The following is a 23,592-nucleotide window of genomic DNA, read 5'->3' as shown; positions in this document are numbered from 1 at the left end:
CACATTGAGTCCGTATGACACCTTGACCTTCAGATGCTAGAATGGATTTATTAATGGATGTACACTCATAGAGTACTGATGGGTGCTTCCTCCTACAATGGTCCATCCTGATGAGGAGCCTTTTTGAATGAGTTTCATAGGTTGGGCCGAAAGGTCGACAAACATTAAAATGTGGACTGTCTTGAAACTGTCAGTAAATTCTAGACACCTGTATCAGGGGTGTTGTATTGTAAAGACAACTACACAATTTTTAGCCACATTTGTACATAATATCTTGTAAAAAAAACACCTATTGTCAAAGATGGCAGCCTCCATGGTCAAAGATGGTGACCTCCATTTCCTAAGATCAACTATAGGCCAAAGGTAAACAAGCTAGACAGGTTAACTCAAATGGAAACTATAGGTAAAATGGAATCTGTTTTGTATATGTTTGAGAAACTAAAAGAAAGAAGCAAAAAACAAGTGATTAAAATAGATAAAATAATATAATTATGGAGGGAAACAGTCATAAGATTTATGACAATCCTTGAATAATGTCTGGGCTAAATAGTCACTGAATGTGTTTTTATTGATTTGTTTTATTGATCTTGCTTATCAGAGATATTCACTGTACATTTACAGAATAAAAGCACTTGCCAGAAATGTGCACTTAATGAAATAGCAATTCATCACTTGTTACATGTTCAATAACATGTTCAAACTGAAATGGAAAAGGGTTCTCTGCACTCGAAGACCTGATCCGTACAACATATCCCACTTGACAAGAAAGATACATTAAAAAAAGATTCATGATAATGTGCAACATCATAGATGAGGAGTATAAAAAGGGTTTTATGCACAACAAAAAATAAAAGGAAACAATTTATTTTTTCATTTACTGCTCCATGCAAGAAAAGAAAGAAAAATAAAAAGAATTCAAAAAGTCTAACCATTCCCATTAAAGACTCTTTAGCCAATATTTATACTTTTCTAGCGCCATATTTGCATCATTTTTTTATGCAAAAGAAGCGCAAACTTAAAAATTCAATTATATTTTGAAAGTTTGCACCGTTTTTGCGTAAAAAAATGATGCAAATGCAGCGTTATAAAAGTATAAATATGGGCCTTTCTGTTTATAGAAAAACAGACATAGTTACGTTTGTGCATAGGGATGAAATCTGGTCACTTTTGATTCTTCTTCTGATGATGTGGACTTGAGTCCTCCGCTGAATTTGAAGGTTGAACATTGTTAAGTCTTTGGCGATGGCTTGTGAAAACAACACAGCAGAGTGAAAAGAACAGCGCCTGCTGGATTACATAACACAGCTCTCAAACTTAATGGAGCAGAGAAAGCACATCATTTTCAAGTTTGCAGTGCAGTGCAACAGGTTGGTGCATCCTATAAGTTTGAAACAGTTCCTGTAGATTGACAAACGTCAGGCGCTCACAAATAGTTGTTCCAAAACCAGAACAGTATCTATACGCCGCTGCCTTTCTGATAACTGTATTCCATGCTGCTTGTCTAAAAAATAGAAGTTGTGGTGCATCAGGGCCCCCAAGTCAGTAGGAAATCCAGTATTTGAAAGTCTTTAACTCTCAGATGAAAAGTAGCTATTTGCAGGAAAAAAGAAAGATTTTCTTGCTGCTTGCTGCTAACATACCTCTTTTGGAATTTAGGTGGTAACAAGTTCTTTTGTTGTTTAAGACTCAATAGGAATGCGTAGTTAGTGAAGGAATTCCTAGTAGTGAAAGGGTTTAAAGGGTGGTTCTATATTGTGCTATTTCTTCAGGCTGAGGCTCATTATGGTTTACTCATGAAGGGAAGGATGCCTCTACAAGACTGGCACATATGAAGAGAGCATAAGTGCTGGGTGGCTTGTGGTACATGCCATGAAGGAGGAGCTGGAGTGGAGCTGTGCTGAAGGGACCAATGCCCATAGAGTTGTATCACACAGCACACTAATGGCACAGCACAGTCCCTCTTGTATTTTCACCACTGCTGTGTCTGCTCCTAGACGGATGCTGCTTCTGGTTGGTATGAAATAAGGGCAAGGGAGAACAGAAAGTAGAATATACTCTGGTAAGTACAGCTTTGGTATTCCTTGCATAAAAACCAAAAAACACACATTTGCAAAGCCAATACACGTCACATGCACTGACAGCTCTATAGAGAGGTGTCCAGGTACAGCGGCCTTCAGTGGGAGGGGCCTCAGCAAGTGCAGCTATAATAATGAGCCAAAAAGATTGTGCTACAAAAATATTGATGCCAACATATTGACTACCACAATATTGTAATGGTATCTTTATATAATAAATTTAAGCTTGCCTGTCTATTACTCCACATTTTGCTTCCTCCCTACCTCTTTTCACCATAGACATTTTGTGGGTATTACCCGGAGAAATATGCACATGGAATTGTACAGAGGGAGCTATGTGACCACACGTCTAGAAATACCAGGATACGGTGCAAGCACTCCTTGCACCCAACAGGACTTGTTGAGGACTGTGTCTGACCCGCCACCAGAATGGGCGGAGCACCCCCAGGATATGACGCACCCATGGTGTTGGTAGCACTGGTGGTGATTTGTTGGCCACCGCGGGAGATCGATAATCAGTGTCTCAGGAGAAGCACAGATGAAACCTGCGCACTCTTGGGACCCTTATCAAGTCATGTCACATCAAGGAACCCTTGGCAGGAAGGGCCCACCCTAGCACTCACCGATGATGGTTCAAAGCACAGTTTAGCAAATACAAAACGACGCATCCATATTGACAAACGTCAAGTATCGCTTGTGATGTGTGCCAAAAAACATCGTATAACACAACAGTCAAACCCTGTTAAATCTTTGCAGCAACATACACCAACGTTATCCGAACAGGTGTATACAAAACTGTACAATTTTTGGAGGGAATTATATAGAGCAGTAATATTTTTGAAACATGAAGCATGCTCAAATTGAATAAAGGGCATGCACATTCGCATATTTATTATCTGCTAAACAACATTTTACAGTACAAAGTTAGTTCTCATGAGCAATGCTTTCAAAATAACATTATTCCGGGTGTAAGATAGTTTGCGTCAGATGAGTAAATTGTTTAAGCATCAAATGTGCACTACAGCTGCTGCCGGAAGACGAAAAGGGCACTTCCGTTCAATTCATTGATTGAAAAATTCGCACTGTTCCGTGGCAGATCTCCCAGGACAGGTTCAATTGAAATAATGATTATTTCTATATTACAACAATCTAAGAAAATCTTTTCCCAGGAGCTTTGTATCATATTCTTGAAATGGCCAGCAGTCTGCAGTGAAGGCAGTGAGCACGCGCTGCTGTTGACACAGTGAGAATAGGTTGGGTCTCCGCTGGAGGTAGGTCGTTGATACACAAGAATCTTCACATTTTCTCCGAGTGTTCTGGTCCAGCATCTGCTTGATTACGTCTGCCTACTGACGTCACTCAGGGACGCGCGATGCAGCTGTGCTTTGTTTTGCAGAGTACTGCACATCTGTAGCAATGAGCACGTGGCCCTGTGAACAAAATACAAGCCATCGTCAGGGTACTGGATTCAACCATCAGCACAGGCGTCAACCTCAGAATATTTTTCATCCTATTAGTGACAGCTAGAAAAGGGCGTGGTGTTGGCGAGGGGACAGGCATAAAAAAAGTGCCAGGGGCAACATTTTGCTCAGAAGCCCGTGATTGGCTCCCTCAAAATTCTGGGATGATGAGTAGCAAGCCAGCATGATTTTGATTCCAGCTCATGACTCTTTCATCCTCTCCAAGACATCCCCTGCTCATTTATCTCACTCCTTCAAGTTGATTTCCATCCCTCCTTTATTTCGTTGACACTGTTTTTCAGTTTTTCCCTTTCTCCATCTTCTCCCCTTTTGTGTTTTTCATTCTCTTGCTCTGGGTAAAAACCCAATGAGGAAAAATGTGTGCCAGTCCCCAAAAGGTAGTGCAGGTGGGCCCAGCGTTCATCTACCGGCTCAAATGAAGCAGTGTGTGTCCCAGGGCAGCGCCTGTGAGTTGGCAGGCTTGCATCAGGACTGGAGCAGTACACAGGGAGGGAGCTGGGGTGTTAGAAGAGTGGCCTGGAGGATAAGGCGGGCTGCAGAGCATGGGCATGTGGGGCACAGCAAACCCTGGCACTAAGCAGGATCAAGGAGAAGGGCAGGACATCAAGGAAGAGGCAAGGTATGCATTCAGGGACAAGTGTCAGGGGAGGGACATGGCCTAGAAAAATAAAAGGCATGAAGGGGGCAGGTCCTTGGGATAGAGGCAGAATGGACAGCTTGAATGGGTCAGGGCAACAGAAAAAGGTTAGGACAGGAATAATGTATGAAAATCTATAATGAAAATGTCACTTACCCAGTGTACATCTGTTCGTGGCATTAGTCACTGCAGATTCACATGTTTAGCACAGTCCGCTGCCTGGTGTTGGGCTCGGAGTATTACAAGTTGTTTTTCTTCGAAGAAGTCTTTTTTGGTCACGGGACCGAAGGACTCCTCCCTCTTCGGCTCCATTAGCCAAAGAGGGAGGAGTCCTTCGGTCCCGTGACCAAAAAAGACTTCTTCGAAGAAAAACAACTTGTAATACTCCGAGCCCAACACCAGGCAGCGGACTGTATTCTGATGTAAACTACGTGTTACCCCAAAATAAAATGAACAATATTACAAGCAAACCGTGCTAATGGTTTCTTGGTAATGGGGTCCAGGCATTGGGTTCCTTGGTAATGGGATTCTTTACTGCCACATAGACGCCATGATAGGCGCAGCGCATTAACCAGCAGTAACTAGCCGGAGCAGCACTGGTGTCCGAGATGGGTCATGGAAGGATAACTTGGACTGGTTCAGGGCAGTAGTGTGTGTGAGTTCGTATGCACAAAGAAAGTCCAGAGTTAACACACATATAAGAGAAAGTGCAAAGGATTTGAAAGGGGTAAGAGCCCCCAGTATGAGTTATGAATGGATGGAATGAGTCTGTTGTCTGTACTCTATATTTCTCAATGTGGGTGCATTTTAAGGGCAAATGAACTTTACTGTTCAGGAGGGATACACACATAGTAAGGGTGAGATGGGGCGATAAGTGCATACGCTACACGTGTCCCTGGATTTACTGAAGCCTACGGCTACAGCTTGCAGGCAGTGAGGTGTCAACAGATGTAGGCACGTGAGGCAAGAGGTAGGACTAAAGGTGGAGGGTGGCTACTGCATGTGTGATGGAACAAGTGATAGGGGCTCAACATTGGGGTTGTGGGGGTACTGTGACCAGCTCAGGGCTCTCGGTGTTGCATGGCCATTCACACTTACCTGGTTCACTGTGACACTGGGGTTCACCAGTCTGAGGTTGGCTATAGTGGGCAGCGGAAACCCTTTACTCAGCTTTTCTGGGAGAGAAACAAGGCACAGGTGAAATATCAGCCCGAGCATAACTAAAGCACCAGAGGGTTACATTAGAATGAACCAGATCCTCACCGTTCACTTTGGGCAGCACAACCAGCCGCAGGGCCCATGACATCAATGTCTGGAGAGTGTCAACCTGAACATACCAACAAAGGCATATATTACAGTAATTTGCAGGGTGAGAAACATTAGCACACTGTCTTACAGCCACAGTCCTGTACCTCTGGGAGACCCATGAGGGCTGGGACAGGGTATGACTAATATGTCATTAACTGTCTAAACTTGATTGGTTGCCCTGATCAGGTGGCCCAGTGACGTCACACCTAAACCGCTTCTGGGAGAACACTATGAAAGGCAAGATTGCTACATATTAGTGTGAGCTCCCTTATTTCTCAGCAGTTTGTCTGACAAAGCTGTTAATCAGCCAGAGGTATGAGGTAGATGAGTCCTCCGACAGGGCCCAAAACACACCTGTCAACAGTCTTGGCTTAAGATCACTTGATACACTCTCACATCCAATCACTCACAAGGCAGGGATGCAAAACCCTCAAGAGGCACACTCATCAAACACCTCCACACTAGCAGAATATGGTTCCCCTCTACTTTCTTGGGCCAGTCACCCACTAATAGGGTGCGAGGGGGACTCTCATCCACAGGGCGCCATGCACTTGCTACAATTCCTTGCACCCCATCTGTTTCCCTACAATTAATCCCACACTTCAAAGACCAGCCTCCTTTATTTAATTTCCAGTGCTCACAAATATCTCTTCTTCCTGCTGAACCTCACTTTCACATACAAGAGGCACCTTACCTTGAAAGGACCAACATCAGAGTGTACCAGAGACAGGCTGAAGCTGAAGGAGAAAATTTACAAGAATCAGTATCACTTTGTGTCTCCAAAGTGCAAATTGCAACAGAGCTTTAGCCCCAGACTATCACAGGGTTGGAGACCCATCTTCAGAACAAGCAGCCAGCCTAAAAAAATACAAAAAGGCAGGACAGAACTCTGATGGGCTAATGTAGGAATGAAGATACCAGCACCGGTATGGGGATGGGTCTTCCCTTCCTGAACTATGCATATCAGGACAAGTCCCCTCTACAGAGCAACACTGTGCTAGAAAACTCCCTCAAAAGAACCAGTGTCATTAAGGATTCTCCACCAACAGAAACATAGGGATGGAGCTCCAACTATTTACCAATTATAAGATTTCCATTCACTGACAGGAGTCTGGACTCTAGGATACTAGGCCATCATTCCCTTCATTGGCAGGAGGCAGACTCTGTTGTGCTGGGCCATCTTTCTAGTCACCTGCTGTAGGCAGGACCATGATACTAAATAATCTTTCCATTGCCTACTGAAGGCTTGACTCCCATCTCATGCAGACGGCTTGGTTCTATGTTATTAGGCCATATTTTCCCATCCATGTTCCCATCTCATGCAGATGGCTTGGTTCTATGTTATTAGGCCATATTTGTCTTCACTGGCGTGAGGCTGGTCTCTATGGCACTGGACAATATTTCCTTGACTTGCACGTGGTTGTACGTTGGAGTAAAAGACTTCCCTTTCTTAACAGTGCCAGAAGTCTTGACTGTGGGGTCTCTGATACTACTCATCTCTTTTTTGCTGACAAAAGTCTGGGTTCTCTGGTAATAGCAATATGTACATTCACTTGCTCGCTATGAACCCTAAGGGTGGGGGTCTGACAACATGTTCCAGGGCTGCTTTAAGTTCCCAGTCTGGCAGTGGCAGGAGCACCTCCAGTTCAGGGTTTTCCTTGGCAAAGCATGGACTGCAGGTCCGATAATGTAAAGTGAGGAAGCCTTGACTTGCTGACCTACTCATGCATAAACATTGTAAACTCTAAATGATGTGTGCTGTTAAGAACATATTTTTGCAGCAGACCAGTTGAAGCTTTTCAATGGTTTGTTTGTTATGTCTTCTGCTGTGCACGGTCATGCAATGAGTGTCCTTTGACAGACAAGGTGTGGGGTCACCACTTTAACTCCACAGGCACCCTTTTATTGCATAACAATTTATATTAATATTCTTTATGCGCTGCAGGTCATTTATATATTCTGCTTTTGTCCCCAAACAAAGATGCAAATGTGCCATGTTGAATTCACATTTGACCACAAATACAAAATATTAGAGCTGATACGAGAGCTCCCAGCTGGCATCTGTTCATAATTTCGACAGCATGCATGAATATCACACATTGGGGGTCATTCCAACCCTGGCGGTCGGTGTTAAAGCGGCGGCTAACCCGCCAACAGGCAGGCGGTAAAAAAAATGGAATTCTGACCCTGGCGGAAACCGCCAACAGAGACCGCCACTTCAACACTCCGACTGCCACGGCGGGACAAACAAACAGCACAGCGGTCACCGCCAACAGACAGGCGGGAGTCAATGTACCGCCCACCCTATCACAACCCACCAATCCGCCCCCTTTTCCGGGGCGGTAGCCCCGCCGATAAAAACACGGCGGAAACAGCCATTACGAACGGGAAACGCTCACCTCTACACACTCCACGAGGAATCTGGACAGCATGGAACCCGAACTACACATCCTACCAGCTATTGTCTTCCTGCTCCTCTACCAGGAGCACGAACGCCAGCGCAGAAGACAACGGTGAGCACTGCACCTACGACACAGGGGAGGGGGGAGGCAAAAAATTACGGGGACACACATACGCGACACACCCACCCTCACCCTCACCCACAACTACATACACATCAATGCAGAGCAACAACTCAGAGTGACACCCCCAAACCCCCCGGAAGAATGCAAAGACAAAATAAAATGATCATGAAATTTGAAGTATATTGTACGGCTATGTAAAAAAATATATCAAACATCTATAACTATATATACATATGTAAATTGTCCTGTCCAAATTGGGTATCAGCCATTGTTCGTGGGCCAATGGGCCTAAACACATGGGCAAAGCCCACACAGGATACCCGACTCCAAAGGAGAGAACACTGCAGGGGCATCAGATAGCAAAACTACAGGCACCTCAGGGGAAAGGGAAGGGGGGGGCACCTCAGCCAGATGAGTCCACGACGCCAGATCCACGAGGGGCCTCCATGGCCACTGTTCAATCCTGGGGAGTGCAAAGCCACAGTCTCTCAAGTCTCTACAGTGGGTGGATTGCCCACTGTGCCATCCTGGGGAGTGCAAAGCCACAGTCTCACAAGTCTCTACAGTGGTGGGTTGCCCACTGTGCCATCCTGGTGAGTGCAAACCCACAGTCTCACAAGTCTCTACAGTGGGTGGGTTGCCCACTGTGCCATCCTGGGGAGTGCAAAGCCACAGTCTCTCAAGTCTCTACAGTGGGTGGATTGCCCACTGTTCAATCATGGGGAGTGCAAAGCCACAGTCTCACAAGTGGATTACAGACTCCACTGGTTCTGGAGGAGGCATGGTGCCCAGAGTGCTTCGTGCAGCCCTGCCCGACACAGATGCAGGCCTGCCCCTTCTGCCAATGGTCCAGCGGTGCTTGAGACGGCGGTGCCCAGCAGAGCGGTGCTTGAGATGAAGGGCCCAACGGAGCGGTGCTTGAGATGAAGGGCCCAGCGGAGCGGTGCTTGAGATGAAGGGCCCAGCGGAGCGGTGCAGAGACGGCGGTGCCCAGCGGAGCGGTTCTTGAGAGGAAGGGCCCAGCGGAGCGGTGCTTGAGATGAAGGGCCCAGCGGAGCGGTGCTTGAGATGAAGGGCCCAGCGGAGCGGTGCAGAGACGGCGGTGCCCAGCGGAGCGGTTCTTGAGATGAAGGGCCCAGCGGAGCGGTGCTTGAGATGAAGGGCCCAGCGGAGTGGTGCAGAGGCGGCGGTGCCCAGCGGAGCGGTTCTTGAGATGAAGGGCCCAGCGGAGCGGTGCTTGAGATGAAGGGCCCAGCGGAGCGGTGCTTGAGATGAAAGGCCCAGCGGAGCGGTGCAGAGACGGCGGTGCCCAGCGGAGCAGTTCTTGAGATGAAGGGCCCAGCGGAGCGGTGCTTGAGATGAAGGGCCCAGCGGAGCGGTGCTTGAGATGAAGGGCCCAGCGGAGCGGTGCTTGAGATGAAGGGCCCAACGGAGCGGTTCTTGACTTGAAGGGCCCTGTTCAGCGGTGCTTGCCTTGAAGGGCCCTGTTCAGCGGTTCTTGAGACGGCGGTGCCCTGTTCAGCGGTTCTTGACTTGAAGAGCCCTGTTCAGCGGTTCTTGAGACGGCGGTGCCTTGTTCAGCGTTTCTTGACTTGAAGGGCCCTGTTCAGCGGTGCATGCCTTGAAGGGCCCTGTTCAGCGGTTCTTGAGACGGCGGTGCCCTGTTCAGCGGTTCTTGACTTGAAGAGCCCTGTTCAGCGGTGCTTGCCTTGAAGGGCCCTGTTCAGCGGTTCTTGAGACGGCGGTGCCCTGTTCAGCGGTTCTTGACTTGAAGAGCCCTGTTCAGCGGTTCTTGAGACGGCGGTGTCCTGTTCAGCGGTTCTTGACTTGAAGGGCACTGTTCCGCGGTGCTTGACTTGAAGGGCCCTGTTCAGCGGTTCTTGAGACGGCGGTGCCCTGTTCAGCGGTTCTTGACTTGAAGGGCCCTGTTCAGCGGTTCTTCACTTGAAGGGCCCTGTTCAGCGGTGCTTGACTTGAAGGGCCCTGTTCAGCGGTTCTTGAGACGGCGGTGCCCTGTTCAGCGGTTCTTGACTTGAAGGGCCCTGTTCAGCGGTTCTTGACTTGAAGGGCCCTGTCCAGCGGTTCTTGAGACGGCGGTGCCCTGTTCAGCGGTTCTTGACATGTGTGTCCAGGTCACCAGATCCGGCCATGACATGGATTTCACTCGCCACCTGACATGTGGCTGCCGGGCCCTTCGTGCACATCTGTCTTCTCGCTTGCGGGGCCCTCCTGTGCTGCCGTCCCAGGCCCGTGGGTGTCCTCCTGCACACCTGGAATGGGGCTGGTGGGGCCCTCCTGGGCAGCTCGCCTGCTGCCGGACTTGTCGGGCGTGCTGCCCTTGCCACCCTTCCCTGCTCCTTTGTGGCCCTTTCCTCCCTTTGGCGATGTGCCAGGTGGCACCCCACTTCCTGACGGTGCCAAGGTAGTGCTTTTGGAGCCTGCTGTCTTTGGCCTCTCACGCCGGGCACTGGCTTTCTTGGCTTTTTTTTCAGGGGGTGGGCTGACCGTCTCTTTACTGGTAGCCGAAGTAGCTGGCCTTGAAGGTGGTGGACTCCAAAATCCTTGGACTATTGTCCTTGTAGGTCCAGGGTTTGTGGTGGCTGAGGTGCTGATTGGAGTCTTATGAGATGGAGGGGGTGGGTCAGTTGTTGGGAAGAGGTCAAGGTTGGAAAGGAAAATCAATTTAGAAAGACAGGGACGGGTAGTTGTTGTGGGTATGGGAGTGGAGGAAGAGGATGTGGTTGTAGGAGAGTGAAGTCTGGTGTCTTTGGGTGCAGGTGCTTGGGCTGGAGGCTGTCGTGAGGTGGATGGCTGTTGGGTGGGTGGCTGCCTGCGTTTGTGTGGTTTGGAAGAGGGGGTGACAGACACACTGGGAGAGGACACAGGGGACGTGTAAATGGTAGTGGGGGTGGTGACTGCACGTGTGCGGAGTGTTCTGGTGGGTGTGCTGGTGATGGACGTAGTGGCTGAAGATGTTGTGCATGCAAGTGTGAGTGGAGACGTGACAGGGAGGGAGGAGGGAGACGAGGAGGAGGGGGACACAGAGGAGGCAGTGGCTGTTGGCATGTCTGCATGTGGATGTTGCTTGGGTGAATGCTTGTGTGATGTGTGGTGCTTATGTCTGGATGAGCTTCCCTTGGGTGTTGAGGTGTGTGCAGGCTGGTCTGTAGGTGTGTCTGGGATAGGAAGAGGTACAGGGGAGTTGGACTGGGTTGAGGAAGTTGGAGGAGGGAGGCAGGAGACAGGGACAATGGCTGCCATCAGTGCTGAGGCCAGAGCGTTGAACGATCGCTGATGGGCAGCCTGACCCGAATGAATGCCCTCCAGGTATGCATTACTCCGGTGCACCTCCCTTTCTACACCCTGGATGGCATTCAAAAGGGTAGACTGCCCAACAATGAGCATCCTGAGGAGGTCAATGACCTCCTCACTGAGGGCAGAAGGGGTAACTGGGGCAGGGCCTGAGGTGCCTGGGGCGAAGGAGATGCCCACCTTCCTGGGTGAGCGGGCACGGGGCGAACGCTGAGGGGCTGCTGGGAGGGCAGAGCTGGTGCGTTGGGTGGCGGCTGTACCTGTTGTTGCGGTGGGCACAGATGTTGCCGCCTCCACAAGGGAGCTCCCTTCCGAGGACGTGTCTGTGTCGCTGGTGTTACCACGTGTCCCCGCTGTGGAGCTCCCCTCGCCCTCCGTCTCACTGGTGAAATCCGAGTCAGTTGTATGGCCCTCCATGGCCATGTGAGATGCAGCTCCCTCGTGCTCCGATGCCACTTCTCCTCCGCCTGATGATGCTAATGCACACATGAACAGGAAGACCACCAAAAAAGAGGGGGGGGAGAGAAATAAAGACATGTTGAGTGCATGCATTGGCGACACCGTTGGCGGAGAGGACAGACACAGAAGCCCCCTGCACTACGCCACGCACTTGGGGTGCTCTACTCAATCCGTGGGACATGGCCTACAAGCCTATGGATGACAACTCCACACATAGGTGACACAGGGCCATGAATAGCTGTACTAGGCAACCTACAGAGGTGGGGGGCGGGGGCACAGGGACATGCCTAACGGAGGGGCCTAGCCTACAGAAATCGCCCTGGCCTAGGGATACCCACAGCCCTCCTCCCCCACACAGACACCTCCACTGCACGCAAAATCAGCAGAATGTTGGGATGTCCTCACGCGCCCATCCAAATCGGGGTAGGCCACCGCCAGGATCCGGGACATCAGGGGGGTCAAAGTACGACTGGCACCCCTCCTACATTGGGAGGCCATCCCCAGCAGAGCCTCCGCGGTCTTCCTGCTCCCGCAGCGGATGTCCTCCCACCTCTTCCAGCAGTAGGTAACCTGTCTGTTGTGGACCCCCAGGGTCCGGACGTCCTTGGCGATGGCACGCCAAATGTCGATTTTCTGATGGGCGCTGACCTATGTGACATGTACAGGGGGAGAAAATAAAAATCATCACCTTCTGCATGCTCGATGTGAGTGGCCCCCCATCCCCACCCTTGCCATGTGGCACATGCTCTCATCTGTCGTTTGATGCATGCCTCATTCGCTCCCCTCCCCACCATCTTTCATTCACCCCACTCAACCCAGGCATTGGCCACAAAGCATGGTCCCAGTGTACTTACCTGTTGGTCTGGAGGACCGTAGAGTAGCGCATACTGGGGGAGGACCCCATCCACGAGTTTCTCCAATTCTTCAGAAGTGAAGGCAGGGGCCCTTTCCCCAGTCGCAGCAGCCATTGTCTCTTCCAGACCGAGGTCACAGCAGCACTTGCAGTATAGGTCCTCTCCTGTGGATGATCAGGTATCGAGTGATTAAGCAGATAGAAAATGGCGGTCACGCCCGCGGCGGTGCGTACCGCGACCGCTGGCGCACATCGTCATTGGCTCCTGATACCCATAGGGATCAATGTTAACCAATGCGGCTTTGCGCCGCGGTCTTCGACCGCCTACCTCCACGGTGTGCCACGCCAGCGCATTGACCTCACATCCCATTGTCACAATTCACAGGTCAGGCAGCCGCCATTTCAAGGGCCCACATGGCTTAATTTCTACTACGTCACACATACCTAGGCCTTGCATCAACACTCATACAAGCCATTCAATGCATTGAGAATCGTGTACTGTGCAAGCTGTGGGAACGTACCTGTGTGTTGATTGACTCAGTGCTCCATGTTGTCCTTCCTAGGCACCGTCCGCTGGGACTTGCGAGGAGATGGAGGAATCTTCCCGTGTACAGACCGCTGGTGGACCTGTTGACAATGGAAGAAAGACATGTCATACTGACATACAGGCTTGACAGAGCCACTATACAGGAACTGAGTGCCCAGCTGGAGCCAGACCTGATGTCACCCATCCGCCAACCCACAGGGATCCCCCCTCCAGTGCAGGTTCTGTCAGTACTCCATTTTTTGGCAAGTGGGTCATTTCCAACAACAGTGGCCATTTCATCAGGGATGTCTCAGCCTATGTTTTCCAAGGTGTTGTCCAGAGTGTTGTCTGCCCTGCTGAAATAGATGCAGAGCTACATTGTTTTCCCTGAGGTGGGCGATTTGGCCACAGTGAAGGGTGATTTCTTTTCGCTTGGACATATTCCCAACATCATTGGTGCAACTGATGGGACACATGTTGCTTTGGTCCCCCCCAGCACGAGTGAACAGGTGTACAGGAACAGAAAAAGTTATCATTCCATGAATGTCCAGGTGGTCTGTTTGGCTGACCAGTACATCTCCCATGTAAATGCCAAGTTCCCTGGGTCAGTGCATGACGCGTACATCATGCAAAATAGCAGCATCCCTTACGTGATGGAACTACTTCAGAGACACCGTGTGTGGCTAATTGGTGACTTTGGTTACCCCAACCTGTCATGGCTACTGACCCCAGTGAGGAATCCCAGGACAAGGGCAGAGGAACGCTACAATGAGGCCCATGGGCGGACTAGGAGGGTGATCGAGCGGACCTTTGGCCTCCTGAAGGCCAGGTTTAGGTGCCTCCATATGACAGGTGGATCCCTAATGTACTCACCAAAGAAGGTGTGCCAGATCACCGTGGCCTGCTGTATGCTTCACAACCTGGCTTTGCGACGCCAGGTGCCTTTCCTGCAGGAGGACAGTCCAGATGGTGGTGTTGTGGTAGCTGTGGAGCCTGCGGAGAGTGAAGAGGAGGAAGACGAAGAGGACGACACAGACAACAGGGACACAGTAATACAGCAGTATTTTCAATGACATACAGGTAAGATTCAACCCCGGCATTTTACATTTACTTAAAGTCTCCTGCCTCTCTACTGTCTGAGTTTCCCCCCAGTGTATGTTAACTGAGTTGTGACTTTCCCTTCCAATTTCAGAGATGTGGGCCCCACTCCGTGACCTCTACTTTGCTTCCCCATGGACTACAGCTGTGTGACAGTGGTATGTTGTCATCACAATGTAACTGGACATTTTGGCACGGTTCTGTGTAATACATTTGTTCAAAAATACAGGCAGACTCCAGATAATTTTTGTGCAATAAGTGTGTTTATTAAAGTGCTCACTCAATTTTGGGTAATGGTTGCAATTCGGTGATGGGTGATGGTGGAGGAATGTCCATGGCAGAGTCCAGATTTTCAGTCTCACAGGTGCATTGTCCATATGCCTGTGGAAGGTGGAGCTGGGGCAGTTTAAGGTTGGACAGGGTGACAATGTGGGACAGTGGGATGACAATCAGGGGGTATCCTTTGCTGGCGGGGGTCTGGGCATCTTACTCTGAATTCTGGGGGTTGAGGTGGGGGTCCCCCGCCAGTCTTCTGCACCGCAATGTTGTGTCTGGATACCATAGAACGCACCTTCCCCCATAGGTCGTTCCACCGCTTCCTGATGTCGTCCCGATTTTGTGGATGCTGACCCACAGCGTTGACCCTGTCCACTATTCTTTGCCATAGCTCCATCTTCCTGGCAATGGTGGTGTTCTGCACCTGTGTCCCGAAGAGCTGGGGCTCTACCCGAACTATTTCCTCCACCATGACCCTGAGTTCAGCGTCTGAAAACCTGGGGTGTCTTTGGGGTGCCATGGGGTGGTGTGGATGAGGTGTGGGGTGGTGTTTGTGGTGATGAGTGTGGTGAGTGTGGTGGTGTGTGGTGTTTTGTGTGTGGATGTTGTGTGAGTGATGGTGTTATGTGCCTGTGAATGCTCTGTACTAGCTGGTGGTGTCTCTCTCTGGCCTTAGTCAATAAATGGTGGTCGTAGGGGTTTGTGGGTGATGTGGGTGTGTGTTTTATATAGTGTTTGGTTTGTGGGAGTGGTGTTTGTATGTGTATCAGGTGTGTGTATTTCAAAATGTCCAATGTGGCAGTGCTTTGGAGCTGTGTGTGCATTTTGACCGCAGCGGTGTGTACCGCCAATGGAATACCGCGGTTGTAAGACCGCCGCGTGGATTCGTGGGTCGGAATGGAATGGGCGTATTTCTGTTGGCGTGACGGTGGAGGTTTGGTCATCGCCAGTTTTTCGCTGGCCGTTGGTGTGGCGGACTTTTGTGGATGTCGGGTTTTTGGCGGTTTGCCTGTTGCGGGTCAGAATGACCGTGGCGGTTTCCCTCGCCCGCGGCGGTGTTATGGCGGTCTTCTGACCGGCGGTAAGCGCCTTTTACTGCTGAGGTCAGAATGACCCCCATTATGTCTACAAATACTGTCTAAAGTATTATATGGGATGCAGTTAATGTCTGCATATTTATATCTCTATGCTAAAAGAATTACATATCCCACCCTTAAGCCCAGGCATTGCTAAACCAATAAGTTTCGCCTATGCGAAATCTATTAGCTTTGTCAGTGTTTTTTAACATGTTGCACAGCAGTTGAGCTGCTGTGGAACATGGCTTAAAGTGAAAAAAACAAAACACTGTGACGCAGTCAGAGCTGGCCACATCATAGACCTTTTCATTTTTACTTTAAGCCATGTTGCTTGACAAAGACAATAGATTTTGCATAGGTGAAACCTATTGGCTTTCCCAATTCTTGTTTCTTAGTATAAATATGGAACATCTACTTACATAGGCTATATATTTTTATTGGGAGGATTATTGTGTCAAACTGTATCTGACTGAATAAACTTTCACTTTTCACCTTGCTGCCATTGGATGATTAAGTGTACAAAGGGATTCCTGGCTACTCATAGTCAGTGCAATAGACCCTTCAGATACCAATAGAAAAAGTCTATCTACTAGTTCACCCATGCCATGCTCAAAAATGCTAATTTTCTTCAGGGTTGAGCAGGGAATTGTAATTTTTCATGAAAACACAAATGCTAATGGTATCCCCTCCCCCCCACCTAAGGTCACAACCTTTCAAGGTATGATCTTTTATTGCAGTCTACTAAGAGGATAAGCAATCATTGGCAAAGCTAATAGGTCTCACCTATACAAGAGCTATTGGCTTTGGCAATGTGTTTTGCCATCTTGTACACCAGTGTGGCTGCTGATCAGCATGGTTGAAATTTAGTGGGGAGTTAAGTGTTGTAGAGTGGACTTGTTGGAGTGTCGTAGTAGAGTGAAGTATAGAGAGTAGAGTGTAGTAGAGTTGAGTAGAAGGGAGTACAGTTTAGTGGCAAAGAGTGTCGCAGAGTGGAGTGGGGTGGATTAGGGTGGAGTGGATTAAGGTAGTGGGGTGGATATGAATGGAGTAGAGTGGGTAGATTTGATTGGGGTAGAGTGGGGTGGATCGAGTGGGGTGGATTGGTATGGGGTGGATTGGATTGGAGTGGGGTGGACTGAAATGGGGTGAGGTGGATTGGACTGGGGTGGATTTGAGTGGGGTGAATTAGATTGAAATGGGGTGGGAGGCCTGGATTGGAGGTTTAGGGCTAGGGTGGGGGTGGACTGGATTGGGGTGGGGTGGATTAGATTGGAATGGAGTGAATTGGATTGGAGTTGGGTGGATTGGATTCACTGGGATTGGAGCGGGGAAGCTTGGATTGGAGTGGGGTGGAGTGGGGAGGCTTGGACTAGAGTGGGGTGGATTGGATTGGAGTGGGGTGAATTGGAGTGGGGTGGATTGGACTAGAGTAGGGAGAATTGGATTGGAGTAGTGTGTATGAATTCGATTGGATTTGGGTGGACTGTACTGGCGTAGGGTGGATTGAAATGGGATAGAGTGTAGTAGCCTACAGAAGAAATGGAGAAACAGCAAAACCAATGAAGACCTTGCCTCCTTCAGAGTTGCCACTGCCACCCACCACTGACGCATGAGGAACGCAAAAAAAGCCGCACTGCGGGAATGCATCAACACCTCCCCGCACAACACGAGAGAACTCTTCATGGTAATCAACAAATTCACCAATCCCCCCTCCAAAGCCACCAACATCCCCCGTCGCAAGACCTCTGTGACAAGTTGGCCCCTTTCTTCCACTGCAAGATTAAGGACATTTATGATGGCTTCCTCCAGCAGAACCCACCCAGCATCAGAACCTACGACTGACCCAGCTCCCCAGAACCCACCCAACCCATCCACAGCTGGCCCACTCTCACCACAGAAGAGACTGAAAGCATCATGAACAGCATTCACTCCACAGCTACCACAGACCCCTGTCCTCACCACATCTACAACAAAGCCAGCGCATCCATCGTCCCCGAACTCCACAGGATGCTGAACTGCTCTATCAACACAGCCACCTTCCCCGAAGATTGGAAACATGCCGAAGTCCGCCCCCTCCAGGAAGAAACCCACAGCCGACCCATCAGAGCTAAAGAATTTCCGGCCCATCTCGCTAATACCCTACCTGGCCAAAGTACTGGAAAAAGCCATCAACTCGCAGTTGCGACAATTCATCGAAGACAACAACTCTCTGGATACTTCTCAGTCTGGCTTCCACAGCAATCACAACAGCTCTTCTTGCAGCCACCGATGACATTCGCACACTCCTCAACCGCGTCCACACCACAGCACTCATACTCTCAGCAGCCTTTGACATGGTCTCCTAGAGCACCTTGTGCACCAGACTCCACGACGCAGGAATCCGTGGAAAATCCCTGCAATGGATTCACTCCTTCCTCTCTGGAAGAACATAGAGAGTCAGGCTCCCACCCTTCATATCCAAACCAACAGAAGTCAGCTGCGGAGTCCCTCAGGAATACTCCCTGAGCCCAACGGTCTTCAACATCTACATGGCCCCGCTTGCAGCCATCGTCAGCGGCCACGGAATGAACAACGTGTCATATGCCGATGACACACAGCTCATCATATCCCTCACTGAAGACCCGGACAAAGCTAAGAGGAACTTTCACACCAGAATGGAAGTCGTCGCCGCTTGGTTGAGGGAGAGCTGCCTCAAGCTCAACTCAGACAAGACTGAGCTCATCATCTTCGGAAACTCCACTTCAGCCTGGGAAGACTCCTGGTGTCCCACATCGCTCAGCGCACTGCCTACTCCGACTGACCACGCCTGCAACCTAGGAATCATCCTCGACTCTTCCCTATCAATGACCCAACAGTTAAACGCAGTCACCTCTTCCTGCTGGCACACCCTCCGCCAACCCTGCAAAATCTTCAAATGGAACACGGTCAACTGCCGCAAGACAGTCACCCACACCTTAGTCACAAGCAAGCTCGACTACGGCAGCGCACTCTACGCCAGCCCAACAAAAAAGAACATCAGGAAACTACAACTCATCCATAACACCGCCGCCAGACTCGTCCTGAACCTCCCCCACCAGGAACATATCTCCCAACACCTGAGGATCCTCCATTGGCTCCCAGTGGAGAAGCAAATCAACTTCAAACTACTCACCCACACCTACAAGGCCCTTTACAACATCAGATCGGCCTACCTGAATCATTGCATCTCTTTCCATAACCCGCCAGACCCCTCCGCTCCACCCAGCAGGTGCTAGCCACCATCCCACGCATTCGGGAAAACCACTGCCGGAGGAAAATCTTTCGCCTACCTCGCAGCTAAGAGCTGGAACAACCTGCCCACGCACCTCAGACAAAGCCCATCACTCACCATCTTCAGGAAGAACCTCAAGATATGGCTCTTCGAATGAGGCCCAGACCACCACCAGTGCCTTGCGACACTCACAGGTGAGTAGTTGTGCTTTATAAAAACTGATTGATTGATTATAAACTGATTGATTGGATTGGAAGGTGGGGTGGAATGGCTTGGGGTGGACTGGACGTGAGTGTGCTGGATTGTACTGGAGTAGGGTGTATTGGATTGGGGTGTGTTGGATTGGATTGGGGTTGACTGGATTAAAGTAGGGTGGATTGGAGTGGGTTGGATTCAAGTAGGGTGGATTGGAGTGGGGTGGACTGGAGTGGATTGACCAGAATAGGGTGGATAGGAGTGGGGTGGATAGGAGTAGTTGGATTGGAGTGGTGTGTATTGGACTGGGGCGGATCAGACTGATTGGACCTGACTGGGGTGGATCGGATTGAATGGATCTGAGTGTGGTGGATCAGATTGAGTGGGGCAGTTTGTATTGAGTGGGGGGATCGGATTGTGTGGGGTAGGGTGGATTGGCTTGAGTGAGACGTTTGGACTGAGTGGGGTGTGTTGGATTGGATTGGGGTGGATTGGATTAGAGAGGGATGGATTGGATTGGAGAGGGGTGGATTGGATTGGTGTGTAGTGTGTGGTGTGTGTAGTGGACTGGATTGGAGTGGGGTAAATTATGGTGGTTTGGAGTGGGTGAATTGGACTGGAGTAGGGTGGATTAATGTGGATTGGATTGGATTTGAGTGGGGTGGATTAAAGCAGATACTATTGGAGTGGGATGATTGTGGTGGTGTGGGTAGATTGGATTGGAGTGAAGTGGATTGGGTAGCAGTGGACTTGATTGGGGTGGATTGGACTGGATGGGGTGGGGTGGGGTGGATTGGACTGGGCTGAGGTATATTGGATTGGAGTGGGGTAGATTGAACGGGGCTGGATTGGGGTAGACTGGACTGGATTGGTGTGGGGTGGATTGGACTGGTGTGGGGTGGAGTGGATTTTAGTGGGATGGATTGTGGTGGATTTGAGTAGGGTGAATTGGGATACAGTAGGCTGGACTGGATTGGGGTGAGGTGGATTGGTTGGGGCGGGGTGGATCGGAGTGGAGCAAATTGATTTGGATTAGAGTGGGTTGTTTAGGATTGGAGTGGAGCAGGTTGGAGTGGGGCAGATTGTTTTGGATTGGAGTGGAGCAGATTGGAGGGGGGTGATTGTTTTGGACTGGAGTGCAGCAGATTGCAGTAGGGGCGATTGTTTTGAATTGGGGCAGATTGTTTTGGATTGCTGTAGGGCAGATTGTTTTGGTTTGCAGTGGGGCAGATTGTTTTGGATTGCAGTGGGGCAGATCGTTTTGGAATGCAGTGTGGCAGATTGTTTTGGTTTGGAGTGCAGCAGATTGCAGAGGGGCAGATTGTTTTGGATTGTAGTAGATTTGAGTGGGGCAGATTGTTTTGGATTGGAGTGGAGCAGATTGTTCTGGATTGGAATGGGGGTAGAGAGGAGTAGGGCATGTTGTTTTGGATTGGAGTGGGGCAGGTTGTTCTAGATTGGACTGGCCAGATTGTTTTGGAGTGGGGTAGATTGTTTTGGATTGGAGTGGGGCGAACTGGAGGGGGGGGCAGATTAGTTCGGGGTAGGCTGGGAGGATTAGAGTGGGGTGAGTTGGATTGGATTGGATTGGGGTCAGTGGTTTGGACTGGAGTGGGGTAAATTGGTTTGAGGTGAGGTAGGGTGGATTGTAGTGGGGTTGATTGGGGTGTACTGAAAGATTATGTGTTAAAACATTATTTCATGAATTACACATTAAAAAAAATATATTACTTTAGAATATTTAGAACAGGGTAATGGTCCTCTTTTGAGAACAGAACCCACGAGCAAAAACAAAGGAAAACATGACTGCAAAGTGAGAAAACACGACATGGCAAAATAAAATAAAGTTGGGTATAAAAAATGAAACTTTGCAGTTTTGTTTGTTTGCTGAACATGTTTTTGCCAGTCACACGCCTTCTGTTTGCATGACCCTAGTAGTTAAAAAGAACAAAATTGTATCTCAATCACGTCGGAAGCAGCGGACGGGAACTGACTAGGTTCCTGCTCCACAAAGAGGAACGGAAATGCTGCTAGGCCTGGCAGTGATAAATTATGAGGCTGTCCCACAAGCCCACAAATGTAAAGCCACTGGTGGGCTCCAAGACCTTTACTGTACAAAACAGTCTCACAAGCGAGATGCATGCGCTAGTGCATGCACTTGCAGGCTTGCCCTAAAAAGGCCAATGATAAGAGAAGCATGCATGTGATTAACATTATTTGATGTAAAAATTGAACCTGTATAGATGTGCCCTTACCAATATCCTATATGAACACTGTCCTTTTTCTACGTAGGTGTATTGCTGCTCCAGCGTCCCCCTGCGTGCTGCAGCTAGCATGACCGGGGGGTGGGAGGTGATGGGGGGTGCAGAGAGAGAGAGAGTGTGTATGTGTAGAGAAGAGAAGGGGCGACGAAGGTGGATTATTTCCATTGGTGTCAGCTGGTCTGTCAGATGAAAAAGGACTGAGCAGTAGGTGCATACATGGCAACATTTTAGAAGAGGTAAGTGGGTGATTTAAAAAAAATAATCGGGACAATGTATTTCCCCTGTTGACTTTCATTGAAACTAATGTATGTGAATCTTGCATATAGCATACAGCTTTTCAGCTGAGTAACTAGAATAAACTTTACTTCAAGATAACGGGTTCACTCCAGTCATCACTGCAAGCGTGAGACTTTGATACCAGCAGCCGTCTTTCCTTCAGTGGCAAGAGTGTCTATCTATGGCTTTAACCACATCTTCCATTTATTGCAGTGGGTTCACTCGATTGTTTCAAGTCATCATTTTACTTGCCCTACTTTACCACTTCATGTCATAGAGTTCTTCACTGGACAAAGCTACTCTTCCTCATTCCTGTTAGGTTGTTGATCTCTATGGTACTCTGCCACCTTCATTTTTATTGACAGACTGCTAATCTCTATTGTACTAGGCAATGTCTCTATGGTAGTTGATCAGTTGTGCTTTTTTCTAGAATTAGTTTCTTCCTCCCATACTCACTTCCCAAAGATTCAGCAAAAATGCTCACTTGTTCAGCGCTAGGGACCCGCCGATCTTCTGTTCAGAAACAACCACCTGGGCCTTCACAGTGGAGTCCTATAAAGAGAGCAGACATAGGTGGTCATTACAACATTGGCGGTAGTGACCGCCTACCGCCAGGGTGGCGACAGCCAACATACCGCCGCCGTGGCTATCAGCCGCCCACCCGCATTATGACCGTAGATGGAATTCCACCAGAAGGCTGGCGGAATACAGTCAACGGTCATGGTGGCAGACGGCGGTAAGGTGGCGCTGCTGTCAGCAGCAGCGCCACGCCAGCAAAACACCGCCGACCGTATCATGAGCCATGATACGGCCTGGCGGTGTTCCGCTGGCGGACGCTGCTGCTGACAGCACCGCTGCGTCCCGTCTCCTGCCGGAGGACCCCCTGCAAGCAGGTAAGTCAGGTTCTCTGACAGGAGAAGGGGGTGGTGTGTGTTTGTTGGGGGGGTGTCTGTTTTTGTATGCATGCATGCGGGTGTGAGTCACGTTGGATGAGTGCGTGAATGACTGAATGTGAGTGTACGTGTATGTCGTGTGTTGTGAATGCGTGTGTGTGACAATGTATGTTGGTGTGTGTTGCGGTGTGTGGGTATGTATGTGCGCATGCGTAGGTGGATGTGGGTATGCGGGTGTGTGTATGAGCGTGTATGTGTGCGTGTGTGGGTGTGTAAATGTGCGGGGGCAGGAGAAGGAGGGGAGGGTGGGGGAGGACTCTGGGGAGGGGGGCAGGGGAGACCCCTATCAGTGCCAGGGAGGGAATTCCCTGGCACTGATTGTGCCTACCGCCATGGTTTTCGTGGCTGTACACTTGCCACAAAAATCATGGCGGTTGGCGGGGTCGTAATCCCGAAGGTGGGATTGTGACGGCCGCCTGACTGGAGACCGAAGACTCCAGCCCAGCGGCTGTTACAACCCTGGCGGACGGAGTAGTACATTGGTGGTTTGGCTTGAGCCAAACCGCCAATGTCATAATTTGGGAAAAGGTACTACCAGCCTGTTGGCAGTATCCTTTCCCCAAATTACTGCCGACCGCCAGGGTCGTAATGAGGGCCATAGTGTTTTCAGATTCCATAGCTTCACAGGTGCTGAGAGCACAGGACGGTGCTGTTCTGCAAAGGAGAGAGAGACTTTTTGTGCAGATCTCACCCTACAGCTGCTTCCTGAACTGCACACAGACATGATGTCAACTGCCCATCCTTGTATGCTGTTGATGCTGCCTAATCTGCACCCAAAAGTATACACAAAGTAATACATGGAATGCTTGAATTAATCCATCATTCTTTTGCACATCGTGCCACTTAAGTTTGGGCCTAGTTATATACAAATCAGTCTTGACCCTGCTCCAACAGGAACAGTCCATCCCGATCTGCCAGGCCAGGTCCTCCCTGAACCAGAACACAAGTAACCCAGGACCGGTTCCACCCTTGTTATGGACTCAACATCCAGGTATATCTTAGTTGCAGTGACACTGTGTGCAAGTATA

At 49.6% G+C, this 23,592-nt stretch overlaps 1 protein-coding gene across 3 annotated transcripts in view; it reads right to left on the bottom strand.

Annotated features, from left to right (window-relative positions):
- Positions 1 to 549: 549 nt before the first annotated feature.
- The window catches only part of LOC138303858 (bactericidal permeability-increasing protein-like), a 94,853-nt gene continuing 71,810 nt past the window's right edge, over positions 550 to 23,592 (bottom strand). For 2 of the 3 annotated variants that reach the window (XM_069243341.1, XM_069243340.1), the window contains exons 12-16: positions 22,096 to 22,163; positions 14,050 to 14,169; positions 13,172 to 13,277; positions 12,652 to 12,815; positions 8,187 to 12,445 (exon numbers count right to left, since the gene is read on the bottom strand). In XM_069243341.1, coding sequence (XP_069099442.1) covers positions 12,256 to 12,445; positions 12,652 to 12,815; positions 13,172 to 13,277; positions 14,050 to 14,169; positions 22,096 to 22,163 — 648 coding nt within the window. In that variant the 3' untranslated portion in view covers positions 8,187 to 12,255. Of the gene's footprint in view, positions 3,506 to 5,291; positions 5,369 to 5,456; positions 5,521 to 6,195; positions 6,239 to 8,186; positions 12,446 to 12,651; positions 12,816 to 13,171; positions 13,278 to 14,049; positions 14,170 to 22,095; positions 22,164 to 23,592 lie in introns of those variants that run through there. The other variant, XM_069243342.1, reaches the window with a different exon arrangement.

This window comes from Pleurodeles waltl, chromosome 7, assembly GCF_031143425.1.
Source record: "Pleurodeles waltl isolate 20211129_DDA chromosome 7, aPleWal1.hap1.20221129, whole genome shotgun sequence".
Lineage (NCBI taxonomy): Eukaryota > Metazoa > Chordata > Amphibia > Caudata > Salamandridae > Pleurodeles > Pleurodeles waltl.
Note: the sequence above shows the minus strand (reverse complement) of the source record. Positions and strands in the feature narration are given on the sequence as shown.